The following is a 21,912-nucleotide window of genomic DNA, read 5'->3' on the forward strand; positions in this document are numbered from 1 at the left end:
CCTTAGTCTATTTTCATTTTTTTTTTTATTATTTTTCTCTCTCCTGTTCCACTTGATTGCTTTCCATTACTCGGTCCTCCAGGTCACTGATCTAATCTTCTTCTTTTAGTCTACTATTTATTCCATCTAGTGCATTTTTAATTTCAGTTGTTGAGGTCTTCATCTCTGATTGGTTCTTTGTTTTTTGTCTTTGTTGATGGTCTCACTCAGGTCTCCAACTCTTCTCAAATCCAGGGAGTATCTTTAAGACCATTACTTTAAATTTTCTATCAGGAATATTACTTATCTATTTCATTTAGCTCTTGCTGTAATTTTGTTCTTTCATATGAGACTTATTCCTCTGTCTCATTTTGTCTGTGTCTGTTTCTATGTGTTAGGAAAGTGAGTATCCCCCTTATTTGTTGCATGTGTCCTATTGTTGTGGCTAAGCCACATATGGCTTCAGTCCAGTTGTCTGCAGTGGTTCTCTTTGCCTGTTGTGACAGGGTTTAGTCCCTGTGTTTTTAGTGGGCCTATTTGGGGCAGCCTTGGGCTTGACTTGAGTCAGACCAGGGGTTTGTGAAATGGCATGGTACCAAAGTGCAGGGCACTTTCCCTGTATTGTAGCTTGAGAAGATTTCATTGGTTGGAGGGGCCTGCAGTCAGACTAGATGTCTGCCCCCCACTCCCACACAGTGGGACTGGTCTATGTGGTTATCTTTCTCTCTCCCTAGAGCAGGAGTCACTTTGGAGTGATGATGGCTCTTGAAGCTGCTTGCACACTGCTAGGCTTGTGATACCTCTTTGGATGGGCTCCAGCCAAGGGCATCTTAGAGTGAGCCGGTCCTCAGGAGAACGGAGGGGTGGGATGTGTGGTGCCATGGAGTCAGATACATGTTAAAAATTCTATAGTAGCCTACTGAAAAGGTAAAAAGTAGATCTCAACATACTGTATTTTACCTGATATATCCTAAATATTAATATTTAAACATGTCATCACTATAAAAAGTGAGCTATTCTGCCTGCTCTTTTTTGTGTGAGTCTTCACAAACTGGTTATGTGTTTCATGCTTATAGCACATCAGTTTGCACTAGCCATGTTTCGGGTGTTTAGGGGCCACACATCCAGGCCCATTGTGTGTCTCAATCTTCTTCTCTTTGTTCTCCTCAATCTGTGACCTTTAGTTTTGCCTGTTCTTTCAGGCAGTTTACTCTTTTCTCTCCTGCAGGTTGTGACTCAGCTTGTAGTTACTGTGGCTTATTGTTGAACTCCTCATGAATTTTGGTCTAAACTGTTTCCCCAAACCAATTACTATTTGTCAGTAGAGAGCTATGTCCTGGTAGGAGGCCCTCAAGGAGAATGTTGTCATCTGAGACACAGGTGCCTCCTCAAGTGGAGTCTATTGAAATGAAGAAGGATTATTCCATTTTTGCGTATGGGGAATAGTGATTTTTATTTTGAATTTTTAGCAGTGAGTGACATCTGAGAGAAAGAATGAGAATGAATGTTGTGTCTAATATATTGGGGAGTAAAATACCTGCTGCAGGTGAAAGCTTTGTATTCAAAAAATGCTCCTTACAAATCAGATTGAATTCTATAGAAGTCAAAATCCTCTCCAGTGCTTTGCTGCTAAGGTAAGTTACTTCCTATCTTTACAAGATCAACCACATAATCATATTGTGGGTATTTGTATGTATAAATACAGGCACAAATGTGCATCTAATAAAAATAATTTCAAAGTAACTATTTAATATTTCTTTTTATCTTATTGCAGAAAAATCTAAACAGTTGACAAATATCCCAGTGCAGTTATTTACAATTATAGAATCTTATAATTTTTTAGTATGTTGATATGCATCTGTATACTTTGTTTTTTGTTAGAAACTGAAAATAGGAAGATCCTCATTATTTGCCTGCAGAAGCCTATTAATATTGACAACAAAGAAGTGCTGAAAATAGAAATCCATTTTGATTTGCAATTCAACATATCACAAGCTTCTATTGAAGCTTTAGGAGAAGACAAACAGGTGGCAGATTTAGTTCTTCTTGTTTATTTGAAAATATTTTAGTATGTTTCCCTGTCTCTAACTTCCTTGTTGGGTTTTGATGTGAACATTTGCTCAAGCTGATAGCTTGATCTTCAGAACATCATGTAATAAGAATTGAAACATCTGGCTTCTAATCCCAGTTCTTTTCATATATTATTGCCTTATGTAGGACACAAAGCCTCTTTCTGCCTCAAAATGCTTTATCCCATTTATTGTGAACAGTTGAAAATTTTCTAGGGTAACATCACAACCTCACCACATTCTTTCTGAAGTTTTGAGGATACTTGCTGTGGGCTTCTTAGCATTTCCTTCTCTCTCTCCAACCCTTGAGAACGAGGGGGAATTACTCGAAATAGCATCTCTTAGGGAGTTTTTCTGAAGTTCTGTCTCCTGGTGTTAAGATGAAACGGTCTGCACATCTTCTAGACTGCTATGGCCTCTATATCACTAACTATAATGTGTCCTATTTACATACAAGAGCACAATGTCTTGGGAACGCCTGGGTGGCTCTGTTGGTTAAGTGTCTGCCTTCGGATCAAGTCCCACGTCGGGCTCCCTGCTCAGCAAGGAGTCTGCTTCTCCCTCTGCTTGCCATTCCCCCTGCTTGTGCGAGTGTGCGCTCTGACAAAATCTAAAAAAAAAAAAAAATTAAGCCCTTTATAAAAACAACAACAACAACAACAAAAAACAAACACAATGCCTTTATCACAGATGGCAGACAGAGCAAAGATATTTGTGACAAAAAGACCTAAGATACTGTGGTAGTGGCCATTAGAAGGTTGAATTAAGAGGTCAGAGACCAGAGGAAAGAAGCCTAGGTCCCATTTCCTTTTGGCATTGAGTTGTATATGAAGACCTGTTATATTCTATAAAGTGCTCTGCAGTAGAGTTTCTGAAGACTCACCCCATGAAGAGACCATTTCATGGATGAGGATGAGAAATAGAATCAATCACTTAATAAAAAAAAAAAAAAAATGTTACATATGAGTTGGCCTAACACTGATGCTAGACTGGCTGAGGCCCCAGGAGGGAGGGCCTCCAGCCCCTCACCAAGAGAGTTCTTGGTTTTATGGGAGAACGAATTCAAGAGCAAGCCATGTAGAGAAAGGGATAAAGATTTATTAAGTCTAGAAGTAAGAAAGGAGCTCCTTCACAAACAAAGTAGTAGTCTCTCCTCCCAGATAAGGAAGCATACCCTCCCCCCACCCCCATGTTGCCTCTGATGAAGGGTTTTGTGTGTTTAAAATTGCCTAACCATATAAGGAAGGGCTTTTAACTTTGGGTTTATTATTTGCACTTGGCAGTAAGATTAACTTCTTCTAATTTATGTTTGTTGTGTTCTGAGCCTTAAGTTTTCCTTAACAAAATTTTTAAGAGTTTACTCCTCTTTTAAGGTCATGTGGATTTTGGCTTACATTTCAGGTGTTGCCTGACCAGACAAGAAGCTCCTCAGAACTTTCTGATAAACTTGAGAAAGAAGACCCTGACATTCCTAGCAGCCTTGAAAGAGAGACAGGTAACTGGGTAATAAAATTTTGTACTCTGAATTCCTTTTAAAAACAATAAAACCTTACTTGGAAAAGATCACTGCAAGCCTGTGGTGCATGAGAGTAATAAATATGCTATTGTACCTGCAGAGAACAAAGTTGCTAGCCACCTTGAATCATTTTCCCTACCCGATACATTGTCTTATGGGACAATTGGAAATGACAAAGGAGAAAAAATGATAGTCATGGCTGGCGGCAGAAGATGGGGTCATGGAAGAGCCTAGCTACCCACAAAGCTGACCCTGCACAGATCCTGTATCTATTAGGAGTTACATCCCAAAGCTGTTTCTCAAAGTGCCCATAGATTTTGGATTTGGAAGTTTAACGCAGGATGTAATTACCAGATCTTACCAATAGATGGCGATGTACCTGTAGTGTGGGGTCCCCTGAAGAGCAATTGGAGAATGTGTTCACTGTGGAGCATGGTTATTGTTACCACGTTTAATGCTCTGTTCTCTGTTATAGACCAGAAAGAAGAATCCACCAAGCTGGCAGAATTAATGAGTGCCAGAGATGACCATTGCCCAATAACTGTCCCCTTAAATGACCAGTCTGAACCTGTGAGTATGGGATGCTGGGTACAAGATTCTGAACTGTGTCTACCAGGATGCTGACAAGGGGAAGCCACCTCTCCTGGCTTGTAGTCTATTTTTTTCCCCTAACCAACTATTTCTCCGTTTTTTGGACCATCCTCTCCTTTAGATCACTTTTGCCTGACATGTTTATATGTTCTCTTCTTTCGCACAACTTGGCTCTCCCATGGAATGTGTGACTTGGCTGGCTCTGCCTCATTCCCTCCCTTGGGATCTGGAGACCAAGATATAGGGAAAAGAGTCTGATGTTTGCAGTCAGACCTGGTTTTCACTTACTAGATACAGGAACTTGGGAAAGTTAATATCACTGAGTCTGAGGCTTCTCATCAATAAAATGAAGGTAATAGCTGGTTCATGCTGTAGCCCTCTTAGATACTACAGGTATTCAGACCAGTCCTCATTTTCTTATATTTGATTACATGGACATCATACAGAAGTGTAACGATAGTGTTTTTGGAACTGACAAATCTTCTGAGGGCAGAAAAATAATTTTTTTTTGGCAGCAGCCAACAGTCATTAGGAGTCAAGTCTAATGAATAAAAAGCCTGGTATCTTAGTATTTAGTAGAAATGCTTTTCTTTGGATATGTAACATGACTCCAAAAGAATTTTAAAAGAGGGACTTCAGAATCATCATAATTTTTTTTTTTCTACAGCAAACAAATACAGCAGATAGTTCACCTGAAAAATTGAAAGTGGATGACCCACAACAAGGTCAGCTTTTTTAAAAAAAAATCTATCACAAGACTTGAGTAGTATACTTAAATGTTTGAGAAGCTTAACAATTTTTGTCTTTAATTTTCATGGTTGGAAGTCACTTCAAAACATGAATATTCTTCAGATTTACAAGAACCGTCAGCAAAAATTCAGGATCCTAAATTAAATGACAAATCTAGGTATGTGATTTTTCAAAATTAATAAACCATGTTGATTGCTATTAATGTGACTAGTTAATGTATAAGTCAACTGTCTTTCCATCTTCATCTGGCCACATGCCACACAAGGAGAGAACATTGTGTGCAGTGTTCTGTGGAATGATTTGAGCAGTGCTGGGATGTTCTCCTGAGCTACAGGTCTCTACCATTATACCCCCAGTGATATGCTTGGTGATGTAGTTTTCCCCAGCCAGGAAACATGTATCAGCTGGCATTAACTTGCTACTTTTCCATGTAGGCCTATGAAGAATGGGTCATAGGACAAGTAATTTTTTTATAGCTTTATATAGAGAGACAATTGGAATAAACTGTGCATATTTAAAGTATGCCATTTGAGTTTTGACATATGTCTATACCAAGGACCATCACTACAATCAAGATAATGTACCTATCCAACATCTCCAAGATATTCTTGCCCCTTTGAAATTCTTCCCTCCTGCCCTTTCTGTCCCCCTTACCTGCCCCTTGCAATCACTGATTCTCTTTTTGCAACAATAGATGAGTTTGCAATTTAAAAAATCTGATATAGGGCCACCTGGGTGGCTTAGTCATTAAGCGTCTGCCTACAGCTCAGGTCATGATCCCAGGGTCCTGGGATCGAGCCCCGCATCGGGCTCCATGCTTGGCGGGAAGCCTGCTTCTCCCTCTCTCACTCACCCTGCTTGTGTTCCTGCTCTCGCTATCTCTCTCTGTCAAATAAATAAAAATCTTTTAAAAAAAAAAGTCTATAAATGGAATCAAAGAGCATGTACTTTTTTTTTTTTCTACCAGCTTCTTTCATTCAGCATAATTATTTTGAAATTTATCCATATTATGTGTATCAATAGTTCATTCTATATTGGCAAGTAATAGTTCCTTCATGGATATACCACAGCTTGTCGATCCATTCACCCATTGATGGCCATTTGAGGTCCCAGTTTTTTGTTATAAGTAAAGCATTTGGGATCATATTTAAGCCTTTGTATGGATGTGTATTTTCTCTTGAGTAAGTACATAGGAGTGGAATGACTGGATCATTGGTGGTGTAGGTTTAACTTCTAAAAAACCAAAAAACAACCCCTGCCAAAATGTTTTCTAAAGTGGTTAACCGTTTAACATTCCCACCAAGTCTTCAAGAGTTCTAGTTCCTCACATTCTTGTTAATACTTGGTAATGTTAGTCTTTTTAATCTTAGGCATTCCAGTGGAAATGTAGTGATATTTCATTGTGGTTTTGATTTGCATTTCTGTAATGACTAATGGTGTTGAACATCTTTTCATGTATTTTCCATCATTCTCTCTCTTCTTGGGTAATATATCTTCAAATCTTTCACTATTAAAAATAGATTATTTGCTTTGAGTTAAAAGTGTTCTTTATATATTCTATATATATAGAAGTCCTTTATTAGATATGTTTTACATACATTTTCTCCCTGTCTGTGGCTTACCTTTTTATAAGTGTCTTTTTTTATCTTTCATGCATAATTATTGAAGGCCTGCTGTACATAGCTAATACAGCTTATTGTTAGACACCTAATAACCTTTACTAACTGCATTCAATTCCATATATTATTCAGTCTTCCCCATATTCCTAAGGAATGTATTATGAAGACAACAGAACTTACTCAAGGACATATCCCTAGAAAGTGTTGGCTTAACTATAATATGTCTTCAAAGAGCAAAATTTCTTAGTTTTTATTAAGCTCAATTGATTTTTTTTTCGTTAATTTTTTTTCTTTTATAATTTAGGCTTTTTTTTTTTGGTGATGTGCTTAAGAAAACTTAGGCAAACTCATCAGTCTCCCTACATTTTCTTTTTTCCCTACATTTTCTTCTGGGACTTTCATAGTTTTAGATCTTATTTCAGTTATGAATCATTTTGTATTTTTATATTGTGTGAAGAAAGGGTTTTTTTTTTTTTTCCCTTCTCTCTCTCTCCCCTCCCTCCCCTTCCTTTTCTTTCACATGGCTGTCCAATTATTCCAGATCATTTATTGAAACAATTATTTTTCCCCCATTGAGTTTTCCTGGAAACTTTGAAGAAATCAATTGACCATGTACGTGTAGCTCAATTTCTGGACTGCGTACAGGCATGCCTTTGAGATACTGCAAATTCAGTTCCAGATCACTACAATAAAGGGAATATTGCAGTAAAGCAAGTCAAATGACTTGGCTTTCCAGTGCATACAACGGTTAGGATTACATTATACTGTAGTCTGTTAAGTATGCAGTAGCATCATACAGATACACACTGCATACACTTTAAGTACTTTATTGCTTAAAAATGCTATCTGAGCTGGGCGCCTGGGTGGCTCAGTTGGTTAAGCAACTGCCTTCGGCTCAGGTCATGATCCTGGAGTCCCTGGATCGAGTCCCGCATCGGGCTCCCTGCTCGGCAGGGAGTCTGCTTCTCCCTCTGACCCTCCCCCCTCTCATGTGCTTGCTCTCTCTCATTCTCTCTCTCTCAAATAAATAAATAAAAAAAAAATCTTTAAAAAAAAAAAAATGCTATCTGAGCTTTAAGTGAATCAATCTTTTTGCTGATAGCGGCTCTTGCCTCCATGTTGATGCCCGCTGACTGGTCAGAGTGGTGGTTGCTGAAGGTGGGGTGACTGGCAATTTATTCAGATAAGGCAACAATGAAGTTTGCCACATTGACGTTTCCTTTCATGAACAATTTCTCTGTAGCATGAGATGCTCTTTAATAGCAGTTTACTCACAGTAAAACTTCTCTCAAAGTTGGAGTCAATCCTTCCAAATCCTGCTGCTTTATTAACTAAGCTTATGTAATATTCTAAATCCTTTGTTGACATCTCAAGGATCTTCATAACATCTTCACCATGAATAGAGTCCATCTAAAGAAACCACTTTCTTTGCTCATTCATAAGAAGCAACACCTCATCTGTTCAAGTTTTAATATGAGATTCCAGCAGCTGAGTCCCATCTTCAAGCTCCACTTCTAATTCTCTTGCTATATCCATCACATCTGCAGTTACTTCTCCACTAGAATCTTGAACCCTTCAAAGAAGTCATCCATGAGGATTGGAATCAACTTCTTCCAAACTCCTGTTAATGTTGATATTTTAACCTTTTCCCATGAATCATGAATGTTATTACTGGCATCTAGAATGGTGAATCCTTTCCAGAAGGCTTTCAATTGACTTTTCCCAGATACATCAGAGGAATCAATATCCATGGCAGCCATAGCCTTAGGAAATACATTTTTTTAAATTTTTATTGTTATGTTAATCACCATACATTACATCATTAGTTTTTGATGTAGTGTTCCATGATTCATTGTTTGTGCATAACACCCAGTGCTCCATGCAGACCATGCCCTCTTTAATACCCATCACCGGGCCAACCCATCCTCCCACCCCCCTCCCCTCTAGAACCCTCAGTTTGTTTTTCAGAGTCCATCGTCTCTCATGGTTCGTCTCCCCCTTCGATTCCCCCCCTTCATTCTTCCCCTCCTGCTATCTTCTTTTTTTTTTTTTTCTTAACATATATTGCATTATTTGTTTCAGAGGTACAGATCTGAGATTCAACAGTCTTGCACAATTCACAGCTCTTACCAGAGCACATACCCTCCCCAGTGTCCATCACCCAGCCACCCCATCCCTCCCACCCCACCCCCCACTCCAGCAACCCTCAGTTTGTTTCCTGAGATTAAGAATTCCTCATATCAGTGAGGTCATATGATACATTCTTAAATAAGACTTAAGTTGAAATGACTCCTTGATCTATGGGTTGAAGAATGACATTGTTAGCAGGCCTGAAACAACATTCATCTTGTTGCTCATCTCCACCAGAGCACTTGGGTGACCAGGTATACAGTCAGCGGGCAGTAATATTTTGAAAGGAATCTTTTCTTCTGAGCAGCAAGTCTCAACAGTGGGCTTAAAATATTCAGTAAACCATGTTGTAAACAGATGTGCTGTCATCCAGGCTTTGTTGTTCCATTTATAGAGCATGAGCAGAGTAGGTGTAATAATTCTTAAGGGCTCTGGGATTTTGGAGTGCTAAATGAACATTGCCTTTAAGTTAAAGTCAGCAGCTGTATTATTCCCTAACAAGAGACTCAGCCTGTCTTTTGAAGCCAGGAATTGAGTTTTCCTCTCCATCTTTAAAAGTCCTAGATGGCATCTTCTTTCAAATGAAGGCCATGTCTATATTGAAAACCTGTTTAGTGTAGCCACCTTCCGTAACTATTTTAGCTAGATCTTCTAGATAACTTACTGCAGCTTCTACATCAGCACTCGCTGCTTTATCTTACACTTATATATTATGGAGATGGTTTTTTTCCCCCTTAAATCTCATGAACCAACTTCTGGTAGATTCTACCTTTTCTCTTGAAGCTTTCTCAGCTCTCCAAGCCATCATGGCTTAAAGGAATGTTGTGGCTGGTTTGATCTTCTGTCTAAACCACTAAAATTTTCTCCATGTATGCAATAAGACTTTTGCTTTTTTTGTCATTTGCGTGTTCACTGGAATACCACTTTTAATTTCCTTCCAGAAGTTTTCCTTTGTATTCACAATTTGGCTAACTGATGCAAGAGGCCTAGCATTGAGCCTATCTCAACTTTCAACAGGTGTCCCTCACTAAGTTTAATCATTTCTAGCTTTTGATTTAAAGTGGGAGACCTGTAACTCTTTCTTTCACTTGAACACTTAGGGGCCATTATAGGGTTATTGGCCTAATTTAAATATTGTTGTGTCTCAGAATAGGGAGGCCTGAAGAAAGAGATGGCGGAACAGATGGTTGGGGCATATTTTGTGGTGCCCCAAAACAATTACAATAGTAACATCAAAGCTCACAGACCACCAATAACAAATATAATGAAAAAGTTTGAAATATTGCAAGAATTACCAAAATGTTACACAAAGACCTAAAAGAGAGCAAATGCTGTTGGAAAAATGGTGGCAATAGACTTGCTCAATACAGGATTGCTACAAACCTTTAATTTGCAAAAACAAAAGAAAAGCCCATAGTATCTATGAAGGGCAATAAATCCAAGGGCAATAAAATAAGTAATGTCTATATTCTGTTACATTGATCTACTTATCTGACTTTATATATTACCTGAATTACTGTAGCTTTACAGTGGTAAAGCTACTGTATCTCATTTTGAAATGAGGTAGTGTTGGTCTTCAACTCTTTTTTTAAGTTGTTTTGACTATACTTAGTCCTTTGCATCTCCATATCAATTTTAGAATCAACTTTACAAAAAGTCTTCCAGCTTTTGACTGAGATTGTATTAAATTTATAGGTCATTTGGAGAAGAATTGACATCATAACAGTGTTTTCATGGTCTCAAACATGGGGTATCTTTTCATTTATGTAGGCCTTCAATTTCTCTCAGTAATATTTTATAGTTTTAAATATATAACTTGGATAAATTTAGCAAAATATATACAAAAGTATTTCATATTCTTATAATCTTTAAAAATTTCCACTTCTGGTTTCTTATCCTATAGACATGCAGTTGATTTGTATATATTGGTCGTAGGTCTTACAACCTTGCTAAACCAACTTAATACTTCTCATAATCCATTTGATAGAATTTTATTGCTATGCACATTTTAAATACTTAATTTCCAATAAAATATAGGCAATAAACATCTTTTTCTTACTCCGAAAGTACATCCCCAGAAACAGTTGTGGACATGCCACCTGTTATACTACATAAGTGAACATATTACTTTGACCTTCTCATTGTTCAACATTCATAAGGAGCCACATTAGATTTTTTTTCTGTTTTGAGATATAATTACCATACAAAAATATAGAAGTTTTAGGTATACAGCATAATGACTTGGCATACATATATTGCAAAATGATTACCATAGTAATTTCAGGTAACATGAAGCTCCTCATAAAATTATGATTTTTTTTTCCCTTGTAATGAGAACTTTTAGGATCTACTCTTGGCAACTTTCAGATATACCAAATGTACATTACATCCCCAGCATTTATTTATCTTATAACTAGAAGTTTGAAAGTTTTAACCACTTTCATCCACTTTTGACCACCCCTAGCCTCCCAACTTCCACCTCTGGTAACCACAAAACTGATATTTTTTTCTGTGAGTTTTTTTTTTTTTTTTAATTCAAGTATACTATACAGTGTCATATTAGGTTCAGGAATAAAATGATTCAAAATTCTATACATTTCTTAGTGCTCATCAAGATAAGTGTTCTCTTAACCCCCTATATCTGTTTCACCCATCTCCCCACCTTCCTCCCTTCTGCCAACCACTAGTTCTTTATATTTCAGTGTCTGGTTTTTATTTCCTTTTTTGTTTCTTAAATTCAACATATGAGTGAAATCATATGGTATTTGTGTTTCTTTGAGTTATTTCACTTATCATTGTACCCTCTAGGTCCATCCATGTTGTTGCAGATGGCAAGTTTTTTTATGGTTGAGTAATACTCCAATGTCCATATATACCACATTTTCCTTATACATTCATTTTTCAGTGGGCATTTGTGTTGCAGTTTTAAGATGGGCTTTTTAAATTCCATATATAAGTAAAATAGTATTTGTCTTTCTCTGACTTATTTCAGTTAGCACAATGTCCTCAAAGTCCATCTATGTCATTGCACATTGCAAGATTTGCATTTTTAGGATTAAATAGTATACCACATCTTTATCCATTTATCAACAGACAAGTTGTTTCCATATCTTGGCTATTGTAAATAACACTATAATAAACATGAGGATGCAGATATCTTTTCAACAGTGATTTAGTTCCCTTTGGATATATACCCAGAAGTGGAATTGCTGATTCATTGCTATTTTAGAATTTTTGAGGGACCTCCATGCTGGTTGTTTAACCTTTCATGGTGGCTGTACAATTTACATTTCTACTAATAGTGCACTAGGGTTTTCTTTCTTTCTTTCCACATCTTCACCAACACTTGTACTCTCTTTTTGATAGGAATTCTAACAGGTATGAAGTAATACCTCATTGTGGTTTTGATTTTTATCTCCCTGATTAGTGATGCTGAGCACCTTTGCATGTATATATTAGCCACGTGATTATCTTCTCTGGAAAAAATTTCTCTTCAGACTGCCTGCATATATTTAAATCAGGTTGCTTGTTTTTTTGCTGTTGAGTTGTAGTTCTTTTTAAATTTTGGATATTAACCCCTTACCAGAGTACGATTTGCAAGTTCTGCCCTTTCTGTAAGTTGCATTTTTGTTAATTGTTTCTTTTGCTGTGCAGAAGCCTTTTTAGTTTGATGTAGTCCCAGTTTTTTAAATTTTTGTTTTCCTTTTCCTTTGGTGTTACATACAAAAAAATTTTTTTTTTTTTTTTTAAAGATTTTTTTATTTATTTACTGGAGAGAGAGAGAATGAGAGACAGAGAGCATGAGAGGGAGGAGGGTCAGAGGGAGAAGCAGACTCCCTGCCGAGCAGGGAGCCCGATGCGGGACTCGATGCAGGGACTCCAGGATCATGACCTGAGCCGAAGGCAGTCGCTTAACCAACTGAGCCACCCAGGCGCCCCATACAAAAAATTTTTGCCAAGACCAGTGTCAAGAAGGTTTTTCCCTGGGGGTGCCTGGGTGGCTCAGTCGTTAAGCGTCTGCCTTCGGCTCAGGTCATGATCCCAGGGTCCTGGGATCGAGTCCCATATCGGACTCCCTCCTCCGCGGGAAGCCTGCTTCTCCCTCTCCTACTCCCCCTGCTTGTGTTCCTGCTCTCAATATGTCTCTCTCTGTCAAATAAATAAATTAAAAAAAAACTTTAAAAAAAAAAAAAAAGGTTTTTCCCTGTGCTTTTTTTTTTTTCCCTAGGAGTTTTATGGTCTCAAGTCTTATGTTTAAGTCTTTAATCCATTTGAATTGTGAGTATTGTAAGATGAGTCCCATTTAATTCTTTTGCATGTGGTTATCCAGTTTCCCTGCATCTCTTATTGAAGAGACTATTTCCCCATTAAGTGTTCCTGGCTCCCTTGTCAAATATTAGTTGACCAAATATGTCAGAATTATCTCTAGCAATATTCTTTGTTCTGGGAGCTATTTTGTATGATGTTAATATGACCACTACTGCTTTCTTTATCTTAGTTTAAGTATGACATATCTTTTCCCATTATTTTACTTTTAACCTTTTTGGATCTATACATTTAAGGTGGGTTTATTATAGGCAGCATTTGCTTTTGCTTTGCTATTTACCTCAATATGATAGTCTCTGTTCTTGGATATTTAGACCATTTATATTTTATATGATATGGTTGTATTTATGTCTATCATATTATCTTGCTATTTGTTTTCTATTTGTTGTGTCTGTTTTTTCCACTTTTCCTTTTTCTGATGTGTTTTGGATAAATGGAATATATTCTTATCGCCATTTTATCTCCTTTGTCAGTTTATTTGGTATAACTTTGTTTTTTTTGTGGTTACCTTATGATATATATATATGTGTGTATGTGTGTTATGTGTGTGTGTTATATGTGTGTGTGTTGTGTGTGTTATATATGTGTGTCATATATGTGTGTGTGTTATGTGTGTGTGTTATATGTGTGTGTGTTGTGTGTTATATATGTGTGTTATGTGTATGTTGTGTGTGTTATGTGTGTGTTGTGTGTGTTGTGTGTTATATATGTGTGTTATGTGTGTGTTATGTGTGTGTGTGTGTTGTGTGTTATATATGTGTGTTATGTGTGTGTTATGTGTGTGTGTGTATATACACATACACATGATGTATATGTTTAACTTACCACCCTTAACCTTCAGATAACATTATATTGCTTTACACATAAGCCCTTAAACACAACTCCAGGGGCTCCTGGGTGGCTCAGTCGTTAAGCATCTGCCTTCAGCTCAGGTCATGATCCCAGGGTCCTGGGATCGAGCCCCGCATCAGGCTCCCTGCTCAGCGGGAGCCTGCTTGTCCCTCTCCCACTCCCCCTGGTTGTATTCCCTCTCTTGCTGTCTCTCTCTCTGTCAAATAAATAAATAAAATCTTTAAAAAAATAAACACAACTACAGGTTTTTGCTACTTTTATCATGTAATTTACTTTTACATGTGTTATAAACCTTTAATTTTATTATTGCTGTTTAAAATATAATTTTAAAACACTTAAAAAATAAGAAAATTTACTTTGTTTTACCACATTTACCATTTTTACTGTTCTTCATTCTTTTGTACAGATAGAAATTTTCATCTGGTGTCATTTTCCTTTGCTTGAAAGACTTTAATATTCTTGTGCAGGTCTCTTGGTGATTAATTCTTACAATTATTACATGTTTGATACTCGGTATAGAATTTCTAGGCTAACAGTTTTCTATTTCAGTAATTTAAAGATCTTGCTTCATTGTCTTCTCACTTGGTTGTTTCTTTTTTTCCCATTTGCATTGTATATTTTATTTAAATTTTGTTTTATGGTGCATCTGCTGGGGTGCACAAGTAATTGTAAGACTCTGAAAAGTCCTGTAAACTTAGGCTCAATTTCTGTAGCTGATAACTATTCGGTGAAGATGGTGTGTTTCTCTCTTCGAAAGCAAAATGTTCTGCAGGCTTACAAAGGTCTTTCCTTAAACAGTGGTATCGCCAAAGTCTTTGTTCCAACATACGTACACTTCTAAGGTTTGAGGGCTCACGCTGCGTTTTATCTTTTTAAAGGATTCAGTGAAGTCAGATAATCGAATATTTGTCATCTCACTGGAAGACCTATTCTTTACTTGTGCTGGTTTCAGTTCTCGGATAGGACCCAGTGCTGCATCTTTTGCCAAAGCTGTTAGATCACTTCCTGAATACCCATCGGTCATTGTAGCAAGTTGTGCTAGTTCTTTTTGGGTCAATGGGCTTCCTTGTTTACATAATAGATTTTCAAGTAAAAGTAGTCGTGTCTCCTCATTTGGCAAAGACACATATACCCATTTGATGAAACGCCTGAGAACAGCCTCATCAAGCTCTTGTGGCCTGTTAGTTGCACCATCACTTGATTGTTGCTAATGAGGTCTGTTATATTTCTTATATTCCCTTATATGTAAGGTGACTTTTTTCCCCCTGAGAGTGCTTTTCAGATTTTCTCTCTATTAATAATTTTCAACAATTTGATTGTGACATGATTTGGTGTAGGTTTTTTTTTTCCACGTTTCTTGAGCTTAAGGGTTGTCAAGCTTCTTGGATATGTTGGTTTATAGATTTTTATTAAATGTAGAAAATTCAGGGGCACCTGGGTGGCTCAGTTGGTTAAGCATCTGCCTTTGGCTTAGGTCATGATCCCAGCCTCCTGGGATAGCTGTGCTGCCCCGCCCCCCCCCCCAAATTGGACTTCCTGCTTAGCAGGGAGCCTGCTTCTCTCTCTCCCTCTGCCGCTCCCCCTGCTTGTGTGTGCATGCATTCTCTCTGACGCATAAACAAATAAAACTTTTTTTTTTAAATAAAAAAAAATTCAGTCATTATTTCTTTAAAGATTTAGCCTTTCTTTTTCCTCTCCTTCAAGTTCTCCAATACACATATATTAGGCTTTTTTTTTTCCTGTTTCATTTTAGATAGTTTTTATTGTCATATATCCAAGTTTATTAATCTTTTCTTCTATAGTATCCAACTGTTCTTAATCCCATTCAGTATATTTGTCATCTCAGACATTGTTTTTCATCTCTAGAAGTTCTTTTTGAACTTATCTTTAATGCCACTACTTAACATCTTCAAGCTATCCTCAACCTTCTTCACTTTATGGAATATAGTTGTTATAACTGTTTTAATATATTTGTCTGCTAGTATCTCTTGTGACATTTTTAAGTTGATTTCAGTCAATTGATTTTCCTTCTCATGATGCATTGTTTTTCTGCTTTTTTGCATGCCTAATAATTTTTGATGATAGAATTCGTGAGTTTCTACCTGGTTGGTAATTGGATATTTGTGTATTCCAATAAATTCCTTGTACTTTACTCTGGGATGTGGCTTAGTTATTTTAAGGCCAAGTGATCCTTTTGAGGTTTTCTTTTAAGCCTTGTTAGGGGAGAGTAATGTAACCTTTAATTTAGGGATGATTGTCCCCCCCCCCCCCACTGATTCAATATTCTTGTGAATACTGTACCTAAAGCTCTATGAATTAAAAGGTTTCTCCATGACTAATAAAAACACAAACTATTCCCAGTCCTTTGAGTTCTGGGGATTATCTCTCTCTCTCTCCTTGAAACAGTTCTTTTCCCAGCCTCAGATAGCCTTATATGCATGATTGGTACTTGTATTAGGGTTCTCCAGGAAAATGGAACCAATATGATAAATGTATAGGAAGGAAATTTATTATGAGGAATTGGCTCACATGATTATGAAAGTTGAGAAGTCCCACATCTGCCATCTGCAAGCTGGAGACCCACGAAAGTCAGTGATGTAATTGCAATTACAAGAGTCCAAAGGAGGCCTGAGCACCATGTAAATGGTGTAGATCCCAGTCCAAAGGCATGAGAAGACCAATGTCCCAGCTTAAGCAGACAGGGAGGAAACAAAAGGGGTAATGTTTTCTCTTCCACTTTTCTATTCAGGTCTTCAGTGAATTGGATAATGCCCACCCATGTCAGGGAGAGCAATCTGAATCCACTGATTCAATTGCCAGTCTCCTCCAGAATCATCCTCATGGACATACCTAGAAATATTTAATCTGGGCACCTCCTGGCTCCAGTCAACCTGACACATTAAATTAACTATCACAATATTCCACTCAAGACTTGAGAAGAATCCTTTGCAGATCTTGAGAACACACACCCTCTGTAGCTCTCCCCTCTCTGGTTCTCTTTCTTGCAAACTCTTACCACATTTGTCTCTCTCCCCTACTTGGGATTGTTGAGCTTCGCCTGTTTCTTCTCCCTGCACTGCAGCCCGGGGAGTCTCTCCAGGCAGTGTGCTGAAGCAATTGTAGCGCTCCTTCACTTGTTTACTCTTTCTTAACAGTCATTATTTTGTGTTGCTTGATGTATGACATCTGGAAAACATTACTTTATATGTTCTATCTGGTTTTGTAGTTGCTTTAGGCAGACAGGTAAATCAAATCCAAATCAAATTTCCATACTACATATGGAAAAGTGAATTGTGAGTAAAGGGAATAAGCAGTATGAGCAAGGGGCAGGGGGCAGCAGAAGCTCACTCATAGTGAGGTTTAAAATATTTCTTTTAACCTTACACATTTCTTTTTTTTTTTTAATTTTTTAATTTTATTATGTTAGTCACCATACAATACATCATTAGTTTTTGATGTGGTGATCCACAATTCATTGTTTTCGTATAACACCCAGTGCTCCATGCAGTACGTGCCCTCCTTAATACCCATCACCGGGCTAACCCATCCCCCCACCCCCCTCCCCTCTAAAACCCTCAGTTTGTTTCTCAGAGTCCATAGTCTCCCATGGTTCATCTCTCCCTGCGATTTCCCCCCCTTCATTTTTCCCTTCCTTCTCCTAATGTCCTCCATGCTATTCCTTATGTTCCACAAATAAGTGAAACCAAATGATAATTGACTTTCTGTGCTTGACATATTTCACTTAGCATAATCTCCTCCAGTCCCATCCATGTTGATGTAAAAGTTGGGTATTCATCCTTTCTGATGGCTGAGTAATATTCCATTGTATATAGGGACCACATCTTCTTTATCCATTCCTCTGTTGAAGGGCATCTCGGCTCTTTCCACAGTTTGGCTATTGCAGACATTGCTGCTAGGAACATTGGGGTGCATACGGCCCTTTTCACTACATCCGTGTCTTTGAGGTAAATACCCAGGAGTGCAATTGCTGGGTCATAGGGTAGCTCTATTTTTAAATTTTTGAGGCACCTCCACACTGTTTTTCCAAAGTGGCTGTACCAACTTGCATTCACACCAACAGTGTAAGAGGGTTCCCCTTTCTCCACAACCTCTCCAACATTTGTTGTTTCTTGCCCTGTCCATTTTTGCCATTCTAACTGGTGTAAGGTGGTATCTCAATGTGGTTTTGATTTGAATTTCCCTGATGGCTAATGATGATGAACATTTTTTCATGTGTCTGTTAGCCATTTGTATGTCTTCTTCAGAGAAGTATCTTTTCATGTCTTCTGCCCATTTTTTGACTTGATTATTTGTTTTTTGGGTGTTTAGTTTGAGAAGTTCTTTATAGATCTTGGATACCAGCCCTTTATCTGTAGTGTCATTTGCAAATATCTTCTCCCATTCTGTGGGTTGCTTCTTGGTTTTGTTGACCGTTTCCTTTGCTGTGCAGAAGCTTTTTATCTGATGAAGTCCCAAAAGTTCATTTTTGCTTTTGTTTCACTAGCTTTTGGAGATGTATCTTGAAAGAAGTTGCTGTGGCCGATGTCAAAGAGGTTACTGCCTATGTTCTCCTCTAGGATTTTGATGGATTCCTGTCTCACATTGAGGTCTTTCATCCACTTTGAGTTTATCTTTGTGAATGGTGTTAGAGAATGGTCGAGTTTCATTCTTCTGCATGTGGCTGTCCAATTTTCCCAGCACCATTTATTGAAGAGACTTTTTTCCATTGCATGTTTTTTCCTGCTTTGTTGAAGATTATTTGACCATAGAGTTGAGGGTCCATATCTGGGTCTCTATTCTGTTCCATTGGTCTATATGTCTGTTTTTGTGCCAGTACCATGCTGTCTTGGTGATCACAGCTTTGTAATATAGCTTGAAATCAGGCAACGTGATGCCCCCAGCTTTGTTTTTCTTTTTCAACATTTCCTTGGTGATTCGGGGTCTTTTCTGATTCCATACAAATTTTATTTTATTTTATTTTATTTATTTTTTTTTTTTTTAAAGATTTTATTTATTTATTTGTCAGAGAGACAGAACACAAGCAGGAGGAGAGGCAGGCAGAGGGAGAAGCAGGCTCCCTGCCGAGCAAGGAGCCCGATGTGGGACTCGATCCCAGGACCCTGGGATCATGACCTGAGCCGAAGGCAGCCGCTTAACCGACTGAGCCACCCAGGCGTCCCATACAAATTTTAGAATTGTTTGTTCCAGCACTTTGAAAAATGTCATTGGAATTTTGATCGGGATGGCATTGAAGGTATAGATTGCTCTGGGTAGCATAGACATTTTAACAATGTTTACTCTTCCGATCCATGAGCATAGAATATTTTTCCATCTTTTTGTGTCTTCTTCAATTTCTTTCATGAGTGTTTTGTAGTTCCTAGAGTATAGATCCTTTACCTCTTTGGTTAGGTTTATTCTGAGGTACCTTATGGTTTTGGGTGCTACTGTAAATAGAATCGTTTCTCTAATTTCTCTTTCTACAGTTGCGTTGTTAGTGTATAAAACAACTGATTTCTGTGCATTGATTTTGTATCCTGCCACCTTACTGAATTGCTGTATGAGTTCTAGTAATTTGGGGGTGAAGTCTTTTGGGTTTTCCACATAAAGTATCATGTCATCTGCAAAAAGAGAGAGTTTGACTTCTTCTTTGCCAATTTGAATACCTTTTATTTCTTTTTGTTGTCTGATTGCTGTTGCTAGGGCTTCTAGTACTATGTTGAACAACAGTGGTGAGAGTGGGCATCCTTGACGTGTTCCTGATCTTAAGGGAAAGGCTCTCAGCTTTTCTCCATTGAGGATGATATTCGCTGTGGGTTTTTCATAGATGGATTTTAAGAACTTGAGGAATGTTCCCTCTATCCCTATACTCTGAAGAGTTTTAATCAGGAAAGGATGCTGTATTTTGTCAAATGTTTTTCTGTATCAATTGAGAGGACCATATGGCTCTTCTCTCTCCACTTATTAATGTGTTCTATCACATTGATTGATTTGTGAATGTTGAACCACCCTTGCATCCTGGGGATAAATCCCACTTGGTCGTGGTGGATGATCCTTTTAATGTACTGTTGGATCCTATTAGCAAGGATTTTGTTGAGGATTTTGGAATCCGTATTCATCAGGGATATCAATCTGAAATTCTCCTTTTTGATGGGGTCTTTGCCTGGTTTGGGGATTAAGGTAGCGCTGGCCTCATAGAATGAGTTTGGAAGTTTTCCTTCTGTTTTTGTTTTTTGAAACAGCTTCAGTAGAATAGGTATTATTTCTTCTTTGAATGTTTGGTAGAATTCCCCAGGGAATCCATCAGGCCCTGGACTCTTGTTTTTTGGGAGGTTTTTGATCACTACTTCAATCTTGTTACTAGTTATTGGTCTATTCAGGTTGACAGTTTCTTCCCGTTTCAGTCTTGGCAGCTTATAGGTTTCCAGGAAGGCATCCACTTTCATCCAGATTGCTCAGTTTATTGGCATATAGTTGATAATAATTTCTAATAATTGTTTCTATTTCCTTGGTGTTAGTCGTGATCTCTCCCCTTTCATTCATAATTTTATTAATTTGGGTCCTTTCTCTTTTCTTTTGGATAAGTCTGGCCAATGGTTTATCGATCTTATTAATTCTTTCAAAGAACCAGCTCCTAGTTTCATTGATCTGCTCCACTGTATTTCTGGTTTCTAATTCATTGATCTCTGCTCTATTCTTAATTATTTATCTTCTGATGCGTGGCTTAGGCATCATTTGTTGTTTTTTCTCCAGTTCTTTAAGGTGTAAAGTTAGTTGGCGAATTCACGATTTTTCTGTTTCTTTGAGTGAGGCTTGGATGGCTATGTATTTCCCCCTTAGGACCGCCTTTGCAGTATCCCATAGGTTTTGGACAATGTGTTTTCGTTGTCATTTGTTTCTGTGAATTGTTTAAGTTCTTCTTTGATTTCCTGGTTGACCCAAACATTCTTGAGCAGAGTGGTCTTTAGCTTCCAAGTGTTTGAATTTCTGCCAAATTTTTTCTTGTGATTGAGTTCCAGTTTTAAAGCACTGTGGTCTGACAATATGCAGGGAATAATCAGTCTTTTGGTATTGGTTGAGACCTGATTTGTGACCCAGTATATGGTCTATTCTGGAGAAAGTTCCATGTGCGCTTGAGAAGAATGAGTATTCTGTTGTTTTAGGGTGGAATGTTCTGTATATATCTATGAGATCCATCTGGTCCAATGTATCATTCAAAGCTCTTGTTTCCTTGTTGATTTTCTGCTTAGATGATCTGTCCATTGCTGAGAGTGGAGTATTGAGGTCTCCTACAATTAACGTATTGTTATCAATAGGACTCTTTATTTTGGTTAACAGTTGGCTTATGTAGATGGCTGCTCCCATGTTGGGGGCATAGATATTTACAATTGTTAGATCTTCTTGTTGGATAGACCCTTTAAGAATGATATAGTGTCCTTCTGTGTCTCTAACTACAGACTTTAGTTTAAAATCTAATTTGTCTGATATAAGAATTGCTACCCCAGCTTTCTTTTGAGGTCCGCTGGCATGGAAGATGGATCTCCATCCTTTCACTTTCAGTCTGGATGTATCTTTAGGTTCAAAATGAGTCTCTTGTAGGCAGCATATGGATGGGTCCTGTCTTTTTATCCAATCTGCAGCCCTCTGCCGTTTTATGCGAGCATTTAGGCCGTTCACGTTGAGAGTGATTATTGAAAGATATGAATTCATTGTCATCATGTTGCCTGTGAAGACGTTTTTATAGATTGTCCCTGTAAATTTCTGTTGTATATCACTCTTGGGGTCTTTCTCCTTTTATAGAACCCCCCCCCTTAATATTTCTTTCAGGGCCGGCTTAGTGGTCACATATTCTTTCATTTTCTGCCGGTCTTGGAAGCTCTGCATCTCTCCATCCATTCTAAATGGCAGCCTTGCCAGATAAAGTATTCTTGGCTGCATGTTCTTCCCGTTTAGTACCCTGAATATGTCTTGCCAGGCCTTTCTGGCTTGCCAGGTCTCTGTGGATAGGTCTGATGTTATTCTGATGTTCCTCCCTCTGTATGTAAGGAATCTCTTCCCCCTAACTGCCCTTGAGATGGTCCTT

At 37.9% G+C, this 21,912-nt stretch overlaps 1 protein-coding gene across 1 annotated transcript in view; it reads left to right on the forward strand.

The window, feature by feature from the left end:
* The window catches only part of SYCP2L (synaptonemal complex protein 2 like), a 130,378-nt gene that overhangs the window by 44,958 nt on the left and 63,508 nt on the right, over positions 1–21,912 (forward strand). The window contains exons 15-19 of the mRNA XM_032424736.1: positions 1,861–2,006; positions 3,450–3,543; positions 4,040–4,134; positions 4,823–4,880; positions 4,981–5,062. Of these exons, the coding sequence (XP_032280627.1) occupies positions 1,861–2,006; positions 3,450–3,543; positions 4,040–4,134; positions 4,823–4,880; positions 4,981–5,062 (475 nt within the window). The remainder of the gene's footprint in view (positions 1–1,860; positions 2,007–3,449; positions 3,544–4,039; positions 4,135–4,822; positions 4,881–4,980; positions 5,063–21,912) is intronic.

This window comes from Phoca vitulina, unplaced genomic scaffold (assembly GCF_004348235.1).
Source record: "Phoca vitulina isolate PV1807 unplaced genomic scaffold, GSC_HSeal_1.0 scaffold31, whole genome shotgun sequence".
Taxonomy (NCBI): domain Eukaryota; kingdom Metazoa; phylum Chordata; class Mammalia; order Carnivora; family Phocidae; genus Phoca; species Phoca vitulina.